Source organism: Cricetulus griseus (genome assembly GCF_003668045.3).
Source record: "Cricetulus griseus strain 17A/GY chromosome 1 unlocalized genomic scaffold, alternate assembly CriGri-PICRH-1.0 chr1_0, whole genome shotgun sequence".
Lineage (NCBI taxonomy): Eukaryota > Metazoa > Chordata > Mammalia > Rodentia > Cricetidae > Cricetulus > Cricetulus griseus.
In genome coordinates this window covers 73,393,112-73,415,080 of record NW_023276806.1, presented here as the reverse complement: position 1 = coordinate 73,415,080, position 21,969 = coordinate 73,393,112, and the positions used below count along the sequence as shown (strand labels likewise).

At 36.0% G+C, this 21,969-nt stretch overlaps 1 protein-coding gene across 2 annotated transcripts in view; it reads right to left on the bottom strand.

Moving 5' to 3' along the window:
* The window catches only part of Glrb (glycine receptor beta), a 66,428-nt gene that overhangs the window by 12,435 nt on the left and 32,024 nt on the right, over positions 1 to 21,969 (bottom strand). For both annotated transcript variants that reach the window (XM_035451583.1, XM_035451584.1), the window contains exons 2-6: positions 21,586 to 21,692; positions 19,933 to 20,000; positions 3,106 to 3,335; positions 2,917 to 2,999; positions 1,217 to 1,357 (exon numbers count right to left, since the gene is read on the bottom strand). In XM_035451583.1, coding sequence (XP_035307474.1) covers positions 1,217 to 1,357; positions 2,917 to 2,999; positions 3,106 to 3,335; positions 19,933 to 20,000; positions 21,586 to 21,692 — 629 coding nt within the window. The remainder of the gene's footprint in view (positions 1 to 1,216; positions 1,358 to 2,916; positions 3,000 to 3,105; positions 3,336 to 19,932; positions 20,001 to 21,585; positions 21,693 to 21,969) is intronic.

The window sequence follows — 21,969 nt, the reverse complement described above, 5'->3', positions numbered from 1 at the left end:
CTGATCATTGGTAATAATGTCACAGTTAAGTTTCTCTATTGTTTAATTTTGTATTGTTAGGTGAAATGTATTACTACCAAACCTCCCCAGTGACCTACAACTGACAATGCAGACCCCCAGGTTGGCTACTACATATTATGAGAGTAGAATGGACTTTTATACTTTGTCCATAGAGGTGGCTCTGGTCCATACTGACTTAAGGTCAGAGAGTTCAAAACTATCCTTGCTCTTTCATGGTCAAAGACCTAAGACCTGAAGGTCTAAGGTGTGGTTACTAGATGTCTTAATCCTCAAGGTCAGATAACAAGATGTGTGATCTAAAGTGTAGTTACTGAACGTTTGGAGAATTAAGGAAGTAATTAAGTCTGTTCCCTGTATCATGATAAAGAAGTTTTTGTCTTTTCCACCCGTTTTGGTTGGGATATGTAAGAATTTTGAGCAATGAACTTAAGGTGAATCCCAGAATTCCCTGGGATGCCCTTCTGACACTATCTTCTGTCTCTAGCCTGTTTCTTTCCTCAATCCATACTCCCCTTCTCTGGTACAGACTGGACAAGTTGGCAGGATCCAACAGATGGCCCTCAGTGTGGGGCACTGATAGGACTTTCTTCAAATGTTCAATGTAATTTAATGGCTGTGGTTAATCTGTTTTGCTTTTCAAAATTGGTTACTGAATGACCTAGACAAATAACACTATACAGGGAATATTCACAGAAGTTCAATTATCTCACATTCCTATTATTTCTAATACATACAAAGTTCAATGATTTTCGAGTTAACAAGATAGATAAACTACCATATAAATAAAACTGCTCACAAAAAAAGATGAACACAGATAGATTATATTGAGCTATATTAAATGCTGAGTGCCAAAGACAATCTTGTCAAAGCATGGCAACATCTAAGAAAGCCATTACCTGCAGGAGTTTATTTCATTACTATATTCATTACAATATTTTATTAATATAATGAAGTATTGACAACTTCTTACCAACAGAATTACATGGAAAAAAATCAATCTATTTCATAATTAAAAGGCCAAACATCTGAAATGAATGTGGCTGTGGAAAAGGATTTAAGGTTTTAACACATGGTTAAAAGGATACATTTCTCACAATTAGCTTATTTTAAAGTATCTCTCCTCTATTTGTTCCTTAGTCTATATTAAAACTAAAACAAAATGTTGATTAGTTTTACTTTCTAAAATAACACTTACCAGTGCCTTTATAGTATTTTGTACAGTTGCCATACTCAATATCTTCTTTTTTAATATCAAATTGAGGTAAAGCAATTTTTTCCAACTGAACAGGATCTCCTGACTGCCAGATGAATCTCAAGTCATCAGTTGTATAACCAACTGTAATAAATACATGAACACGTTAGACTGAAATATACTTACCAATGCTTTCTTGTTATTTTAATAATCCATATTTAGCATAGAAAAGATAAGAAAAAATGACATAATGTTATGGAATTATAATTTAAAATTCACAGCTATTGAATCTATGGCCAAGCACAAAATATCAGCACAATAATAACATGTCATCATTATAAAGAAGTAATAGGGTTAAATAATCATCAAATCAGATATAACCCTAGGTCATCATATATAGAAAATCTCCTCTCTGTGTCAACATTCATAACTGCTATCAACTAAAAGATGACAAAATAAGATGTAAGTTCTCTGCATGTGTTCATTTACAAGCATGCACTATGTACATAAAGGTTTCTTTCTTTTTTACTTTAAACTTTGTTATTAACTTTTATTGATTCCTTGTGGATTTCACATCAGGAATTCCAATCCCACTTTTCTCCCCAGTCTCCTCATATCTACCCTCTACCCTGTAACCCTCCCCACTAAAACAAAATAAAATTTAAAAGAAAAGCCCGAAACAAACAAAAAAGCTAAAGTAAAACAGGTATTATTTTAAATAAATCACTACAATGTTCCTTGAAAGAATTGCACCATGATTAAAAAAAGAAAAAAAAAAGCATTAAGACTGTACTCCGAGTGAACATCATTATAGCTTCATTAAAGTAACCAGGAGTTCATGGACTGGATTTAGTATGTGGTTACAACTCAAGACTACATCCTAGAATAATCTATCACTGGATTTCAAAGACCATCAGTTTCTAAAATCCTACACAGTGTATCAAATGAGTGTATTGAGTAAACACAAACTTACTTAAATTTGTACTGAAACATTGTAGACTTACAAAAATAATATTATTGTTAGGAAGAAAGAAATATCATGAAAAGCTAGGATTTATTTTAGCACATTAAAAAATGACAGGTAACCACTAAATAACATGTCATCTAACATACGTGGTATATTTTACAAAGTTGCTATTATTCATAGAAATAGCTTAATCTTTAAGCATCTCTACTAAATATTCCTTGTGACATCAGTATTCATTTTCAAGTATTTTCTAAATAAAATCATCATAGAAAATTGAATATCTTCTATAGAAAATTAGTTTATAACATTTAATATATCTTTTATAAACTGAAAAATACAATCATAGGAACATAAAACATGCAATTTTTAAAAAATAATTTAACTGTACTTCCATAAGAAATGCAGTTAGTTGGGCTTACATGTAATTCAATATTCTCAAATATTTTTACTATGATAATACTAACATCAGAGAAATTATTTTGTCAGAAGACCATAATTTTCTTCATTACTGATCCAGATAAACATAATCTTCAGAATCAGAAACACACCAATATCAACTCTCTAAAAGCCAGCTACAACAGAAAGAATTTTCTTCTCCAAGGTTTTCTTAATTAGAATGGTATTAGTATGACCAAAAGCATTATGGTTTTCACAGTTATATAATTCAATAATAGAATATATTGTGTAGATATAAGCATTCTATTTCCCAAATCATTTATGGGCCTCATTTACATACAGCTCTCAAGTTGCATCTTGCAGCGTTGTGTATCCATGGGAAACAGAGTTAAGTCCAAAGGGCATGAAAGAGTAATAGACAACCTGAAGTCAGAAGCAGAGAGATTGGAATCATTGAATGTACATTTCTGTGGCACCCTGATTTGAAAAGGAAAATATAAATACACAGGAATTAAATATAAAAGGGTACCTCATGCTCACAAGGACATCTCCATCACGAAAAATAAACAATAGGATGTTTTCTTGGGTTACATCATGAAAATTGGCACTTTTTTCATTTGCAAAGAATAAGTCAGGCTTCCACAAACACTTGTACATTGTTGGATCTACTGTCAGTGCATCTGAACCTCTGAAGTCACTAGGGAGCTTGAGCCTGGGGTCGTTCCATTTCTGTCTCAAGAAAATGTTAACTCTATAGTCCTGGGGGAAGAAAGGCACATTGCATCCTAATATATTTATTTGCTTAAAAATATAACAAATGCATGCATGACATGTGTGTGTTTATAGCTCTTTGTAACAACAAGAGTGTTTTTACTTTTAGTAAAACAAATACTTTCCACTTGACAGGGTGATAGCACTATCTAAACATAAGAACTTCTAAAGATTCCAATAATTCTCCCTGCTCCTAAAGTAGGATAAAATTAAGAAATGATAAGAAACAGGATGAAAATCATTTCTATCTGTCTTTTGTTAAATAGAGAAGCAAACAATAAAATGGTGAATGTGAGTGTGTACATATACACGATAACTCTACGTACACCATTGTGCCTTGATACTTACTAGTAATTGGTTCCAAGACATATGGGTGTCAAAATCTATATAAAATTGCTTAGGATTTGCATATAGTCTATGCAATCCTACATACATTTAAACCATTAGTTGTAGCAGTTAACACTACCTATAACACTATGTATATGCGACATGAAGAGTTGTTATAAAATATGGTTTATGGAATCATAGAAAGACACAAAAGGCTGTACATGTCTAGATTTGAAACTGTCTGGTATAATATACATTTTTGGTCAAAAATCCATTTGCACAGTAATGAACACATACACAGAACTCAGATTCAAATGACTGATATATATTCTTGTAATGTTTAAAGGAAATCTATTCATAACTGTTCACACACATGAATATTCCTAGAGACTAGGGAATATTGTGAAATGAGATTTGGATTATGTGAAGCAGATAAAAATGGATACAAAGTTCATAATGTCATATTATACTTCATTTATGCAAATAGTGAAATATTTTATTCAGTTATTAGTTCATGTTCAGAAACTTCAATTCCACAAAATTGTAAGAACCAAATTTTGTTTACATTTAATAATAAAAATATATGAACAAAGGAACCATGTTTGATTGCCTAAAGTATTTTATATTTGCCAATGAGTATGGACATCTGGCCAGACATGGTAGTATATACCTGAAATCCCAGAACTTGGGAGACAGAGGCAAGTTCAGGTTTACATAATGAGTTCCAGGCTCACCAGTGCTATACAGTGAGACTCTATTTCAAAGATGAGAGAGAGAAAGAGAGGAAAAGAGGTGGGGGAGATAAAGTTCTGGGAAAAACTGGATCGTCAGTGCACTCTAAATATTACCATTAGTGATTTTCACTTCATCCACTATACTCAGAATGTCAAGTGTTCAAGGCATAAATTATATTGGGTTTCAGAACCTTCTTTATAGTCAATAGTCTAAAATTCATATTTTATCCCTCCAAAGCCTTTTGGATAATGAATTGAATAGTAAACTTAAATTCTAAATCCAACTAAGGAAATAGAAAGAAGTGGTAGATTACTTTTATTAAAAACTAAAATCAATACCTGTCTACAAGGTATAAATATATACATATATATGTAAGCATAGACTCCAGAAAATAAAAAGAACAGGAAATTTCCTCTTCTATTCAGTTTGTTTTTGTGCTCGGGTTCTGTTCAGTATTTGAAGAAGTGTAAGATATTGACTAACTGCACTTACCTAGCTGCAGCTCGGAAAGTACTATGATGCCAACTCATCTCTATCAGCAACCTGCACTGGATGTTTGCAAAAACCACAACACATTGACACAATAGGCATGCCAACTTCACATAAATGACCACTTTGTGTTCTACAAAATACTAAAATACCACACTGTTCATGTCTGTATGAATTAGCATGTCAATTAAAACTAAAAAAAATAGATTTTAAAACTCAACATATTAATTATGTCTTGAAAATCATATGCTGGTTGTTTAGAAGTGCCATGTCAAGCCAGCTAAGGATTCTATGACTTTGTCTGCACATGTCTGAATGCTTGACCTTACAGCAGCAGCACTGAAAAGAGAAGACTCTCTTAACCAAATGAACTTGGAGCCAGGTAGAATAAAGGAGTCTTTTGTATTCAGAATACAAAGACTGGAACTACAATGTGCAACATTACTACATTAGCACACAGGCTCACATGCACATGTGAGCACATACGCACACTCACTTGCACTCTCTCTCGCGCTCTCTGTATCTCTCTGTCTCTCTCTCTTCCTCTCTCTCTCTCTCTCTCTCTCTCTCTCTCTCTCTCTCTTCTTCTCTCACACACACACACACACACACACACACACACACACAATGCAATTGGACAATGTATCATTCTAATGGAGATAAATGATTATTTACTAAAACAACTATAACAACTCCAAGCTACCAGGAGACAAAATGATGCTCCTGACAAACATTTGTGTCTGCTGCACACAGCTATTCATGATTTCCTCTTCAGTACTAATATACATCATGCTAAGTCAATTTCTCATAAAACTTTGACCATTATATATTTAAAGATGATTTAAATATATGGTCTCTAAGTGTTGTGCCTTGCCAAGGGACACCATCATCAATATATATTTAAACTCATAAATTTAAATATGTACTTGCTGTATTATTAGAGACAATGCATTCTTAACCAGGATCCATATAAAAAATCCAACACTCCCGTGTTAAGTAAATGACTCTTTGAGAAACTACCCCAGATTGAGTCTTCTCTTCATTATTTAGTGACTGATTTGTTTATTGGTATACTACTGTCACAACATTTTATAGTTATTTCACATTCAGAAAACATATTTAGTGAGGGCACATTACACAAAACGACACCTAACTGTCCGAGATTTTAAAGGCTTCCTTCCTTTTATTGGAAAGTAATGCTTAAATGTCTCATTTTGTTTTGCCTTTGTCTGCAGGCGTGGGAACTGAGAATTAACCTTGTAGCCACCAGCACTCCCATCTCGTCTCTCATACCTCTCATACCTCAGTACAATTACCATGGTGTGACACATGCACACTCAGTCTGAATTCAATTATTTTCCTCTATTTTTATTACTATTTTACACCTCAAATCATTGCCAGAAGAAAGGATGAATAAAAAAAAACAGAGAAAATAACATTTATAGAGTACCATGTGATTAAAGAGAGAATCCATCATCTTTTGTGTATAGCTTCATGAACTTCCAGATTTATAGAGTAAGGAAGCTGTATTTTACTTTAATATTAGATTTTCCTTTTTTAGGAGGCCAGTACATACACATAAAGAGATGGCAAGTCTAAAAACTCATTAGCAGTCTTTTCACCAAAACAATTACCTTGTGGAATATGTCTGCCAATTTGCTTACTGCTAATTAATTTTATGGATACTCTATCAATATTTCATAATAACATTCAAGATAATATCTGGGAGAGATTAAAGCAACGCTAACCTTTAATTAACTTCAGCATACTTTGCATAATTACAGAATAAGCTGCCTCTAATATTTTGGGTTGAAGTTCAGGAATTTGTTACTCATTATACTGAAATTTCCACACACCCCAACTGGTACTTCTGGAAGCATAGTTTTATGTTGGACCACTTTCCAGAATGGTGGGGCTAACTTATACAAAATTTACCTTTTAAGGAATAATCGCAACAGTTTTAAAAGTGTTTTTTCTTTTAATTCTTTTCAAAAGTCTAATTGAGGATTCTACACAATTCAAGGTACATTCCGATGCTTCTCAGTACACTAAGTTCAAAGCGTGTTTATCAGCAGACACTGTCAGAGTACAGAGAAAATCCCCACAAAACATTGGAACCTAGAAAAAAAAAAAAACAACCCTTTTGTAGGGAAAAATGAGGTATCATGTAATGCTTGCTATCCACAAATGACTTTTCAAAAATCACACTAATCTGGAAGCAGAAGGTGGCAAGTGACACCCAGACACTAACGGATAGAATCTCTGTGGAATAAGCTGGAGACAGTTGGACAGCAACCAGAATGTGAGGTGAATGATGCAGACAAACATTCTTTCCATGGTTCTGTAGTTTTCTGTGGGTTTCACCAGCCTGGTCTTGACCCCTTTGCTCATCACTCCTCCCTCTCTGCAACTGGATTCCAGGAGTTCAGTTCAGCAGAAAGGGGATGGGATGGGAGTTGTTGGGGGCAGGGGAGGAAAGGAGGGAGAGGGAACTGGGATTGACATGTAAAACAAGCTTGTTTCTAATTTAAATAAAATTAATTAATTAATTAATTTTAAAAAAGAAAGGAAACTTTGAACAGGAGGAAAGCAAGAGCCTTAAAGCTCTGTAGCCTGCAACAGGGAGGTAGACAGAGTTCAAATGCAGAGGGTTGTAAGCACAACTTAAAACAGAGAAGCATCCCAGAAAATTCAATCCTGATTCTCAGAACCAGACAATTCATAGAGGAAAGTGTTGGAGGCTAGTGCAAGGACAAACCTCATGGAGAGCAGGAAAGACCCATGGAAATTGAAATAAAGACTCAGAAGCGTGACCAACACCTTCACTGAGAAGGCCTGTTCTCAGACACGGATCTTCAGGTCTACATACAACCTAAGTGGCAGAAAAATCTCTCTTCTCTAAACTTGATCAGAAGAAAGGCAAGAAGTTTTATAAAGATCTCGCTGAGTCCAGAGCTTGTGTAGAAGAAAAGGTTCCTCCCTTCTCTGCGTGCCCTGTGGGACTACTCTCAGGGTGACCTGCAGAATACTTTTATCTTAAATAGAAATAAAACTGAGTCAGAACTGTGAAGAACTCCACACAGTGGAAATCTCATCTGAACCATATACTGGAGTGTGACTCACCAGCTTTCTATAATAAAAATGAACAATGGAAAATGCTTAAATGTAAAAACATCAAAGACATACAAATGAAAAGCTTGGCGTAGCCCTTTCTAGTATCTAGATATTGAAAGATGACCATAGTTATACCACCCACTGGCCACCCCAAGACCTGAACTGTCCAGGTGCAACACAAATAACACGAAGACAAATATAGGAAGGGTAACACGAAAAAGCTACTGCTCTTATGTGTTCAAAGTGCACAGATAACTAAAACAAAGACGACATAGAAATAGGATCTGCACTTCTGCCCTGGGTAGCGACCAAGCAGAGGAGAGTCTGCAATTGCTAGCCAAGTGAATTTATAGAGACACTGTACATCTATGACTATGCAAGGACCACAATATCAGCACCAGTGATCAGACAGGTAACCACAAAGATTCTATACCAACCAATAAAGTTATTTCATAAGAAACACTCTATACCTGTGTCCAGCAAGGACCCACATACAGACAGTAGTACCTGTAATGCAGAGGAGTAACCAGAAAGACTGACTCAAGCACCAGAACTCGAGTCCAAGTGGATCAAATATCTGAAAATAAAACCAGATAAACTAAACCTAATAGAAGAGAAAGTGGATAATAGCCTTGAATTCATTAGCCCAAGAGACAACTTTCTGAACAGACACGTTATAGCACAGGCACTAAGATCAACAATTGATTGACGAGACTGAAAAGCTCTTGTAAGGCAAAGCACACCATCACTAGGACAAAGTAGCAACCTATGGAATGGGAAAAGATTTTTACCAATTCCACATCTGATAGAGGACTAATATCCAAAATATGTAAATACTCAAAAAACTAGATATCAAGAAAACAAATTATTCAATTTTGAAAAATGGAATACAAATCTAAACAGAGAATTCTTAATAGAGGAAACTGAAATAGATGAAAAACACTTGAAGAAATGTTTAACGTCCTTAGCCTTAAGGGAAATGTAAATCAAAACAATTTTTAGATTCTATCTTACAGCTGTTAGAATGGCTAATTTTGACACAAGTGATGGCTCATGCTGACAAGGATGTGGAGTAAGGGGAATGCTGCTCCATTGCTGCTGAGAGTGCAAATTTGTATAATCACTCTAGAAATCAATATGATAGGTCCTCAGAAAGTTGGGACTTGATCTACCCCAAGAACCTCTATACCACTCTTAACCACATACTAAAAGGACACTCCATCCTACCACAATGACACTTGCTCTACCATGTTCATTCCAGCTTCATTGATAATAGCCAGAAACTGGAAACAACCTAGATGGCCTTCAACAGAAGAACAGATAAACAAAATGTGGTACATTTACACAACAGAGAACTACTCAGCTGTTATTTAAAAAAGAGAGAGAGAGAGAGAAAGAGAGAAACTGACATCATGAAATGTGCAGGCAAGTGAATGAAACTAGAAGAAAAAAAAAAAAAAACCTTCCAAGTGAGATAACCCAGACTCAGAAAGATAATAAGGTATGCATTCACTTATATGTGGTTATTAGCTGTTAAGTAAATGATAATCAAGCTACAATCCATAGACCCAGAGATGTTAGGTGAAGAAGAGGGGTCTAAGGAGGATGCATAGATCTCCCTACAAAGGAGAAATAGAATAGATCTTTACAGGTAGAGTGAGGGCAGGTAGGGATTGGAGGGGAGATTAGGTATGGGGGAGATGAAGTTGGGGAAGAGAGTGTGGGGAGAAACAACTGGAATTGGGAGGTCCTTTGGGGAGGGGTTGGAAAACTACAGTGAAAACTTTCTGGAATGTATGGAGGTAATCCTAATGAGGATTCCTAGGAATAAGGAATAATGGGGATACAGGATCTTAACTGGCCATCTGTTTCTAGGCAAGGCTTCCAGGAGCAGGATTAGGTTGCATTCATTTGAGTTTTTGGCCAAGGGGGTACAATAGAAATTTCCAAACAAACCCTGCTGTTTCTAAGACAAAGCGCTACTATCTCTACATTGACAGAGGCTCCATTGCATCCATATAACTCATTGAACACGGAAAAGTCAAGTTGATGCATACATTGAGCCTTCACCCCTATGTTCTAGCCTCTTTGGTGCTCAAAGTTACTCTTCAGGCTACTGAAAGAAAAACATGGACACCTGTCCAGCAACAAAACCTTTGACCTACAATCTATCCTGCCTGCAAAATATGCTGGGGCAATGATGGCACAGAACTTGTAAGAGTAGCCAATCAATATCTGATTTGAATTAAGTCCCACTCCATGAGTGGGAACCCATATCCAACATTGCTTGGGTAACCAAGAACCAGGCACTAGCTAGCCCAGAGACCTAGGGTAAAACCACAAACTACTGGTCAAAAAAAAAAGTATCAATAAAATGATCCCTAATGGCATTATGCTGTACTCATAGATCAGTACCTTATCTAGCCATCATAAGAGAGGCTTCCTCTAGTAGTAGATGGGAACAGGTGAAGAGACCCACAGGGAGACATTATATTCAGAGAGAGTCTAAATTGGAGGTCTCTGCTAAATCCTTCCCCTCAGAGCACAGGAAAACTCAAAGAAGAAGAGGTGGGGAAGTTGAAAGAGCCAGAGGGGATGAAGGACACCAAGAGAACATGGCCCTCTGAGTCAACTAAGCAAGCCATATGTAAGCTCACAGAGACTAAAGCAGCAAACACAGGACTTACATGTGTCTGCACCAGGTTCTAAGTATATTATTAGCTTAGTATTCTTATAGGAATCCAGATTGTGAAAATGAGTGGGTCTCTGATTCTTGTGCCTTCTCTTGGGACTCTTTTCCTCCTGCTGGGCTGCCTTGCCCAGGCTGCACATGACAGTTTTGCTTTATCTCATTTTGTCATGTTTGGTTATCTCTTAGAAGCATGTTCTTTTCTAATGAAAGGCATAAAGGGATGCTCTTTAAAGAGCATAGGGGAAGAGGTGAGAAACTATGAGGGGAAACTATATTCAAGATATGTAGTATAAGAAAAGATTCTATTTTCAATTTTTTTTTTCTTTTCTTCTTCTTTTTTTGGGAGGGGTTTCAAGACAGGGTTTCTCTGTGTAGCTTTGGAGACTATCCTGGCACTCTCTCTGTAGACCAGGTTGGCCTTGAACTCACAGAGATCTGCTTGCCTCTGCCTCCCGAGTGCTGGGATTAAAGGCATGCACCACCAAAGCCCGGCGTATTTTCAATTTTAAAAAATAATTTAATTTAATTTTATAGGTAGCTTTTCTGGCTATGCTTTGTCTCCCACTTTTTATTAATAAGCTTTCCAGCTGAGCACAAAAGAGTAGAAATGAGAATGTTGGGAGAAGAAAGAAGCTAAAAGGTAGGGTGATACGAGTAGAAATGGGGGTGAATATAGTCACATACATGACATAATTTGAATGAAAATATCTTTATGAAACTTCTATCATATACAAAGAAGATGCACGAAGAAAATATGTTACTGTAATTGATAAATCCAGGGACTATGTAATAATAAATTTGTAAATGGAAAGGTCCTGATTCAAATCTCCATCCTGTATCATAAATACTGTGACCATGAGCAAGTATCTTAGCCTTCTACGCTTCGTCTCCTTTGCTTCAGAAAACCTTCTGTGTTCAGTGTAACTAACTCATTTTGTGCAAGAGTGTGTTCACTGATCTAAATTTCTTAATGACACCTTACTTCTAGGTGACAAATGTCAACACACTGCTAACACATTTTCTTAGCACCTCCTGTATCCTTCTTTCCTGAAGATCAACTATGGTAAGTTCAATATACTACATAAATTTTAGATTTCTTCGATGATCTTCTTTTGCATGTATATACGTGTGCAGTTGTGAGTGTGGGTACATGTGTATCTGTGTTCATGAAGTAATCAAAGCTCAGCCACAAGATTAATCCTCAGAGCCATCATTTTGTTAGAATTTATCTTTTTGTTTTTGTTTAGGACTGTTAGAATTTATCTTTTTGTTTTTGTTTAGGACTGTTTTCTTTAGTCTGGAGCTCATGAAACCAGATGGGAGTGGCTGACTATCAAGTCCCAGGGATTCATCTGTGTCCATCTCCCAGTGCAGGGATTTTGGGACCCACAAAATGGTTCCACTTCATCTTGTCTCAAGATCAGAGAGTTCAAAACTGTCCTTAGTAAGTCAAAAGACTTAAAGGTCTAAGTCTCTGGCTACTACAGGTTGTTTTGATCTTGGTAGTGGATATCTTATCTAAATAACAACAGACTTGTGCTCAGGTGTGTTTACTCTTGACCCTGAAGGCCAGATAACAGGTGTGGTTAAGGGAAGAAACCCTATTTGCTCCTTATACATGATAATAGAAGTCTTCTGCCATGCCCCCATTTGGTTGGGGTACTAATGTTGAAGAATAAACTTGGGGCATTCAGTATTCACCCTGTTGTCCTACGAACTCTATCCTGTGTCTGTATCTTTTTTTCAGCATCTTTACCTGGCCTTTCTCAATCCACATTCTCCCTCTCAGGTATGAACTGGGCAAATCAGCTGGATCTGACTGAAGGCCCACATTGAGATTCAAGTGCATGCAGTTATGTCCATCTTTTTTAATTCTGGGTTTTGCAGACCAAAATCAGGTTCTCATGCTTCCCTGGAAAGCATTTCACCAACTAAAACTCTCCTGGCTACTTTATTGTCTTTAACAGATATCCAATAAAATATTATCCCAAAGAACAACTCCCTAAACTGTCTCACTCAATGTATCATTTGTTATTATTATGTTTTATTGTTTTATTTTGAAAGAACTTCAAAGATATTTTCCTATTAATTATGTAACTATATATTATTTGGTTTCAGTACAAGTTGCAGCAAGATCATATATCTTTTAAGAATATTTTAAATTTCATTACTCAAATTAATATTTTGGTTCAACACTCATTAAAGATAAGAATTCATTAGTTGGTAACATTTGGTTAATGTTTAATGAAAAACTAAATAACTAGTCAATAAACAAGTTATTGACATTTCAAAAGCTCTATATTATGACAACTATCTTTGAAATCTATTATTTTTCCTTTTTAACTGTTCAACCACAATAATCATAGTGCTACCACTTATTTTGTAATAAACAAATTTCCATCAGAAACAGACCACTTTATCAGTGAGGAATGACTTAATTGTTTATAAAGTACTTGGTGACAAATACTACTCATCGTTCATTCTAATAACTCATGATTATTCATTATTTGGGAAATGGATGTTCTCCAAATTTTCAGTACCAATTAACGCTCAAATTAAACTGTTTCTCTAAGGCAATAAAACATTTCACAATGAGACACTAAAGTCAGTTATGTTTCATTAGTTGTATTTTAGTAGTAAGAACTATTTATCTTTATTTCATAAAATTATTAGGCAAACTCTTCTGTGATTCACTTTTACCTGGTTCCTACATAAGTAATCATTAACTCATTTGCTCTTTTTTACATTGTGATAAAAAATTAAAATTAGTATGCAAGGAAATAAAAAGACCAACTCTTGCAGCATCTGGCAGCATTATAATTAAGGTTCTGTCAATAATTGCTCAGAAACATGGCCCACAATGATGCCAAATATAGACTTTTGTGAGGCTAGAAATTTCCCATGAGAGTTATTGGGCTATGAAAATACTAATTAAAAGTTCTTAATTCATATTTCAGTGATTTTCTCAAATAATACCACTTTTTAAAGTTTTTTAGTCAGTTCTATTGAACACTATTTTATTGGCATTTACCTTTTTTCCAGGCTTACACCATCTGTTTGTATTTGTAATTCTTCACTAAAACCACTGACAACAGACTATTAATCCCATGAGATTAGCATCTTTATCTATTCCTACTGTATGAACATGATACTGTAAGACCCCCGGAAAGCTCAGGCCTCCAGGGTCTCAACCCAGGACCCCGGTCACCCCAATCACCAGGCGGATTAAAAAGCTTGATGCAAACTGCACGAGGCTTTATTGTTGTTTAATGAGCTAACCCCATGTTAGCTCGTGTCTTTCATCCATCCACCATGGCGGATGGCTACAAAAGACAGCTCAAAAAGCATAGCGCCACCAGCTAACTTCTGACTGGTTCCTTGCCACGAGGCAGGCATCTGACTTTCTAGTGACTAGGACAAGGTCATGGCAAGCACGTGGTACTGTCATGGCTGCCAAAATGGGGAGCTGGTCCCTTCAATACTTTATGCAATTTCTAAGCAATAAAAATGTATTATTCATAGTACTGAGCTTGGAAGTCAGATGAAGGTCTTTTCCTCAAAGCAACTTCTTGATTTGTCCAATTAATAAGCTAGAATGGGAAAACAAGTTTCCTCTGGTCCTCTTCGCTGGGTGTGAATTCCATTATTGAGGGCTTCACTTTAAGTCCCTTTCAATTCCCAAAAGCCCCACTTTATAATGCTATTACACTGATGTTTATGCCTATGAGTTTTGGAAAGACCCGAAGAGCAGGAAGATAGCAAGCAGAAACCTGATGGGACTGTATGTTCAGAAAGTGCTCAATTGATTTCTATTAAATACAGGAGAGGAGAAATGAAGCCTGTGATTGTTTGACAGGTTCTATAGTTTAACATGTTCCAAGTGTCAAACTTAATTTCCGTCCTATGCATTGACAATGATGAGTTACTAGAAAGAGAAAACCAAACTTAAATATTCTCCTCCTTCCTAAAGCATTCAGTGCTATGACCTATGGGGTTTAATCACCAATGCTAAATGATATAGTTGTGGAGAAAAGGTAAAGATGAAAGTACCCATAAAAACCAAATTTCCTCTTTCAACCTTTGTATACTAAAAGAATAACTTTGCCAAAGAGATACTATAATTTCAAAGATTTATCTTTAAATAGATCCCTTTTCAACTTCTTAGTAAGATTTACTTTAAAGAGATATTTTAGAAATTACTCAGTATAAATCAAGTGAGGTACTTGGCACATAGACAGTCAGACATCATTGGATAAACATCTAGCAGGACAAGGAATAAGTTTTATTTAACCACATATTCCTCTAGCACAATTTAGGCTTATGAAAGTATTATTTGCAAACATACAGGAAAATACATATTAGTTTCCTATTTGTTGTCATAACAAAATGACAGAAAATGTGGTGGGGCAAATATATGTTCCATATCTTAGAAGACCAAAATAACCAGGTAGAAACTTTAGCTTTCTGACCACAGAGCTGGTTCATTCATAGGAGTTGGGGTCATAATTCCTTTCCCCTTGTTTCAGCTTCTAGTAGTTGCCTGTATTTCTTAAGTCATGGCTCCTCCACATGGCATTCCAATCCATGTTTCCTCTATTGCACTTCTGATTAATGCCTCTAATTTCCCTGTCTCTTTCATTATGCCCCTGATGGATTCCAGTGGACCACTACAATGAACCTGCCCAATCATTTTCTTAAGATCATGAATTTAACAGAATCTGCAACAACTCCTTTTCCATGAACACCATCATATCCTCTTTCTTGTTCATTGGATATGGGCAGCATTGGTATACCCAAGGGAAAACTTTGAAGATTCAGAATATGGAAATGAGGGAGTGGAGATATGGTGCAGCAGGCAAAGCCACTTGCTGCTAAGCCTGTTGACATAAGCTTGATCCCTAAAAACCACATGGTCAAAGGAAAAAGCCAACTCCTTCACAATTTCCTCTGACCACCAAAGACATTCTGTAGCATACATACACTTACACATGCACATACACATGAACACACACACACACACACACACACACACACACACACACACACACACACACAGGAGGGGAGAGAAAGAGAGATCTTTGCTTTAAAAAGGAAGAAATAGGAAAACGATTTTATCACTTCTGACTTTATACCTAAGGTGAAACACAAAGTTGATCATGATGAAAAGTAAAGAAAAATTAAAACAAGTGTGTCTAATAGTTTTAAAAAATAAAACTATGCTGGAAAAGCAATAACAAAATGTAAAGAACAGTACAGTGAAATGGATTTTAAAGAATGGACTTAAAAATAGATTTTAAATCTATACATACAAGAAAAGATAAAATCAAATAACAAAGATGAACAATTGGAAGGAATTAGAAATAAGCTCTTTAAGCTGATCCCAAACATGATTTTCCTTTTCTTGACAAGCACAGCTGTGTTGCCCAGGATGATTTGAAGTCTATTATTAAAACAACGGAAAGTCATGCAGCAGAATGGCATAGAAAGCCTGACAGGATCATGATTTGTAGCATAGCAATAATTCAATATAATTACAAAGAAGGCCTAAAAAAAGAAAATGGATTGTATAAACAGGCTTTTATTTCCATGAAGGAGCTCTTGTGTGTTTCTCATGAGACAGAGTGCTCATGCGTAGACTATTACAATCAACTATGATACTCAATTTTCCACAGTGGGTAATGGTTCACTATTCATTTAAGAAAACCCACTATCTTAAGCAAACAATAGGGAACAAACAGAAAAATAAAAACTATTAAGAGTGTGACTGTAGATCAGATGTTCCCTAGACAAATTCTCACTACTTTGAGTGCTCTTACTTCATTTGCCACTAACAGTACCACAGAAAAGTGGTCAAAGCAGAATCGTTCCTTCGGGAAATTTCATATTGGGGTGGTAATATTTATTTGTTGATCTGTGTAATGTTGCTATTTGTGTCAGCAATTATCATTTATGGCATCTGTAATGATAGCTTATAACAATGGAAGGTAGCAGAATGCCAGTGAACCACACGGACACTGGAAGTAGGGAACAACAGAGTCACAGAGCAAGGCCACAGAACACGAAGAAAGAGCACAGATTCACAGAAATAAGAAACAGCATGGGGAAGATTGACATGGGTCCAGTGTTTCCTTCACTGCACAACCATGATTTCCAAATAAGTTGAAATAACTTTCAGTTTAGGCAGCGGCACCCAATATAAAAATAAAGGAATGAATAACCTGGGAGAATCCACCCCACCCTACCCCTGCAGTGCTAAAGGAACCTGACAAAGGCTGCCATGCCAATTTCATGCACTGGAGGAAACAATCACTCCTCTCCTTTCAGAAGTTGCCCCACATCTGTCTGCCATTTGACTAGTGGCTATTAAGGTCCTATCCAGCCCCCAGCTCCATGTCTTGCATTGAGATTTGAATGAGCAACTGCCTGTCTATCCTGAAAATCTCTAAAGTGAGTAAAGTGTTGGACTTTCAAAATGCTAATGTTTCTTTTGTTTCAGCAGCATCTCAAAGGGAAGTTTCTAGTCCATTAATTAACAAAACCCCAAGTGCACATCAAAGTTATTGCAGGTTCTTCAGTACTTGGGGATGTTCTAACTTTTGTAATAGTGGGACAAGCGAATAAATGATTATCGCTGGAACTTTAGGGGGCAGGCAAAAGCACTGTCACTCTGTATTTTAGTCTCTCCTGTTGTAAGGGACTTGGGAGGCTCAAGTTCAAGTCTGTTGGTGACAAGTCAACTATTCAGCACCTCACTGTCATGAATATGTAACCAACATGCTGATGGAGCTAATCTTTTTGCTTTCCCCACTTCTTGCTTGGGGGACAGTTTTATTTTTATTAGCTTGCTTTTAATGAGCAGCCTCAAAAGCTAATACTCCTATATGAACATCCTCTTGAATGACTCCAAAGTCATCTCTATAGTTTATGACTTCTGTTCATGATAAAAAAAAAAATGAATGACTGGTCTATCTAGCTCCATCTTTTTTTCTCAGAAGTTATTTTCGCGTGCATGTGTACGTGGGTGCGTGCCTGCATGCATGTGTGTGCATGTGTGTGTGTCCTTTCCTGTCTAATAACAATATTTATGAAATCTCCATAGTAAGTATGTAAAACATGATATCCTCAAATGATGTACCTCTAAAATTTTGTGGTACTTAAGAAGCCAACTCCACTAAGAGCAAAATACAGCACTGACATGGTAGAACAAATCTACTTGATAAATGAGGCTCAGAGTCAAACATTTGGGTTATTTCATCTACTGAGTGATGGCACATGAAAAAAAAAAATCAATGAACAGATCATTTAGTTATATGCCCCCAGACATTATAGACTTGTTTTTGGAGACAAGATGTACAACATGAAGAATCGGGATATTTCCAAAAGAACATTAACTCTTAAGAGCAGTGTTTTAGAATTAGCTCCAGAGGCCAAGAAAGAATGCTAAGGAACAGAGGTGGAGTGCAGAGACCAAGTAGATCAAACAGAACCCTCAAATTTTCAAATTTTCACCTCCAGAAACCACCTACTCTTATGAAATGAAGAGCTTGTGTGGGTGAAACATCTTTTAAATGAATGAGCATCACACCTTTCTCCCAAGTGACAAATGACAGTATATTTCAAAGGAGGATAAAACAATGTGTTTTAGAGACCTATAATATATATCTATGCCATTTAAGTGTGAGACTTGGATTCAATCCCCAAATCTCCTCTTCTCCCCTCTCTCTCTCTCTCTCTCTCTCTCTCTCTCTCTCTCTCTCTCTCTCCTATGACTATCAACTGCTCAGGAGCTTACATATGCTGAAATATGTACTTCAACAACAACAAATCCACCACATTTGTTACTATAACTGTCAGAAAGTAATTACAGCACACAGTGTTCTACTATACAAAAATATATAGCTCTGCAGCTAAAAATAAAAAAGTGACTACTTTAGATAATTTGTTCTGTAGCCTGAGATATTCTAGAAGATTATATGATACGTAGTAGTTCTACTACTATTACAATCAAACCTGCTAGCATCACTTAAAGAAATAGGTATCTCAAAAAATAAAACAATAACACAAAACAAAGGAAAATGTTTATTTCCTCCCTTAAGTATTACTTCAGTATTTTGTTTTTCAAGAAGGGAAGAAACCACTTGATTACCTGCTCATCTAAAACTTTTGAACACATATTAGATTTTGTTGAAGGACTTTTGAAGACATGTTTATGGCTCATCAATAATAATGTTCATAGTTCAGATAATCTACAAATTTCTGTTCTCTTTTAGATCACAGGTACTGCTCCCTCTTCATCCTTCTTTGTACTTGTTACTCTGCCAGGAATTTCAGGTACACTTTATGAAAATCAATTCTTCCCTATGTTCATTCTAACTCCCTCAAAATTAGGATAAAAGAGAAAAAAAATCTCCTCCCAGAAACTTAAAACTTTATCTGAAAATTCATACATCTAAAAACTAAAAGGAAAGAATGTTTCCTAAGAGTTTTCATTACTTCATATAGACTGGAGAATGGCTCAAGGGGTCTCTTCTGAATGGTTTCTTGGGGGCTAGGGGAATGGCTCACTCCATAAAGTGTTTGCCATGAAAGCAAAGACTTGAGTTCAGATCCTGAAAACCCACATAAAAAGCCAAACACAGTGGTCCACATCTGTAATCCTAGTACTGGGGAGGAGGACATAGAAGGATGACTGGGGCTTGCTGATCAGCCATTCTAGCTTGATCAGTTGGCTTTAGGTTCAGTGGAGAGCCTGTCTCAAAAAATAAGGGGGAGAGTAATTGAGGAAGTCCACAGGCACATACATGTGCACACCCACGGAGGGACAGGGGAAGGAAGAGGAATTGCAGGGGAGAGGGAAGGAAGAGGGAGAGGGAGCAAGAGGAGGAGGGGAGAGGGAAAGAGAGGGGAGAGAGAGAGAAAGAGAGGGGGAGGGGAAAAAAGGGAAGGAGAGAAGGAGTGTTTAGGTACATAAATTCTTTCCCAAGACAGCATACAATTTTTAGAGGGAATACATATTTCCTAAGCCTGGAAGTTCCAAGGCTGAATTTGAATGGAAAAATCACATAGGCGCTGAAAGCTCTTCCTCAACACAACTTGGGGATTTGTAATTTTTCATGCTAGATTGCATGCAGTTTTCTTCACAGTCACTCCTTATTTTCCAACTTTAATAGTTTACACTGTCCTGTGACTGAAAGTTTTGGAATAATGAATATGAAATTATCATCTTACCATGGTTGTTTCTTGTATGGATCCAAAACTATTAATAAAAATGTTGACTACTACATCAACAGGAATGCCTACGAATAGAAATCAAAGAAAAATTTAGCAGCTGCAAAAACCTTGGTGGGAGTTGTTATAATATGGTATAGACACTTAATTTTTATATTTTTGAAATGTACGTTTATATGCAAAAACTTTGTTCTTAATGTACGGTATAATGTTCGCAATTGCTATTGATTTCATTTTCTGAATATTAATTATAAGATAAAACATCACTTCAGTTATATTCATTGGTATGCATTATTCAAAAATATTTCTCTTTTAAGTTGAAAAAACACTGGAATATATGTTTTTACTGTGAACTGCATAATTTGATGGGTTTCCTTACTAAAATATTCTGTAAAATTCACATTTGAAAATAGTTTGATTTTTTTGCATTTTTAATCATTTCAAATCTTTAAATTAATTGCTATAACAGTATTCAATGGATTTTACTGATAATTACTGTATTTTCATTTTATTTCATGAAAGCACAAAGCTAATCAGACTTATAATGGAGCCATTATAAAGATTTCTGTGTGACCTGTTGGAAAATAATTTGAAAGTTCATGGAGTGAGAACCAAGGTATAATGTTGCAATTTTCTTTTTTTTTTTTTTCTACCTCGTTGTGCCTATCAAAGGGAACATGTGAATTTAGCCTTTAGCCTCATAAGCACTGCTGATGAGAAACAGGTGTGAATCAATGCATGGGAGGCATGTGACAACGCAGACTGTGGCTGCTGTGGAGAATGACTGAATAGGCTCTGGTAATGAACAAAATCCCTGTTTTTACAACATAGCTGTAGAATGCTATTTGACTAGAAGCAGCTGCAGACCTTTTTTTCTGCAAAGGGAGAAAAAATACCAAGCCTTATAATGCTAATCTGATGTACATTAATGTCTGGCCTTTCCCAACAATAAGGATTACAGTGTTCCAGAGGACATTCTTCACACAGAGTTTCTGAATTTATTTTTTTTTAAAGCTTTGTAACAAAAATGCAACAGGTCATGAAACTATTTTATTTTAAGCAAGGCTTTATTTTTCCTCAAAAACTGTGACAAGTGGTAATATCTTGCTGAAATAATAACTTTTGTTCTAGAAAGTTTTACTCATAAAGTTAATGCATTTTTAAAAAACAAGTTGGCCATCTTTCCTTCAGCGAAAGAAGTACTTTTTATAAATACAATATACTGATAAAAGAGCTTATATGCAATCAGAACTGTTCACTTTTCCTGAGTAAGTGGTTGTACGAATTATTAACTGTTACGTCTATTAACGAACACCACATCAATGTCCAGAGCCTAAACTTTAATTCACTAAGATTAGGGACACACAGTACTTAAGAAATCCATGTTAGTGGTCAGGCTATTAATTCGCAGGATATACCTTTTCATATTTTCAACTGGTAACTATATAAAACTATTAGAATGAATATTTTTCTTAATAACAAAAATGTACTTTAAGCATTAAATATCTCTGATAGTAAGCACACTGCAGGAAAGTTAAATGTTAACTTGAAATTCTATCCTTCTTTACATAAGAAACCCAGTATTACATAAGTAGAATTAAGTTTTAAACGATAAAGACTGAAGGGAATGGAGGGAAGGCAGAGACAACAAACCTTTGAAGTTTGGTCTTATCCTGGGATCATAGCTGACCAGCAGCCTGTTTAAGATGTTGCTGGTGGAGTTGGGGGGCACACGTGCAAGGTCCTCTGGTGACTGCTGACTAAATGAAGGAAGACAGAGAAGAGGCTGGTAAGTATTAATAAAGAGCAACAGAAAGAGGCCATTTTCCTCTGGAGAACTGGCCTGGCTCCCTTGAGACAAGTACACAATTCCTCTGAGACTTTTCCAAGGAAAAGTAAATAAAAAGTTACAAACACTGTCCAAACCTTGGTTATCTGTATATAAAAAAGAAAAAAATATTTCTTAGCATTAAGTTTTCTAACTGCATGAAGCAATACCATAAGCTCACTATACACGTTACCTCATAGTCAGTAAAA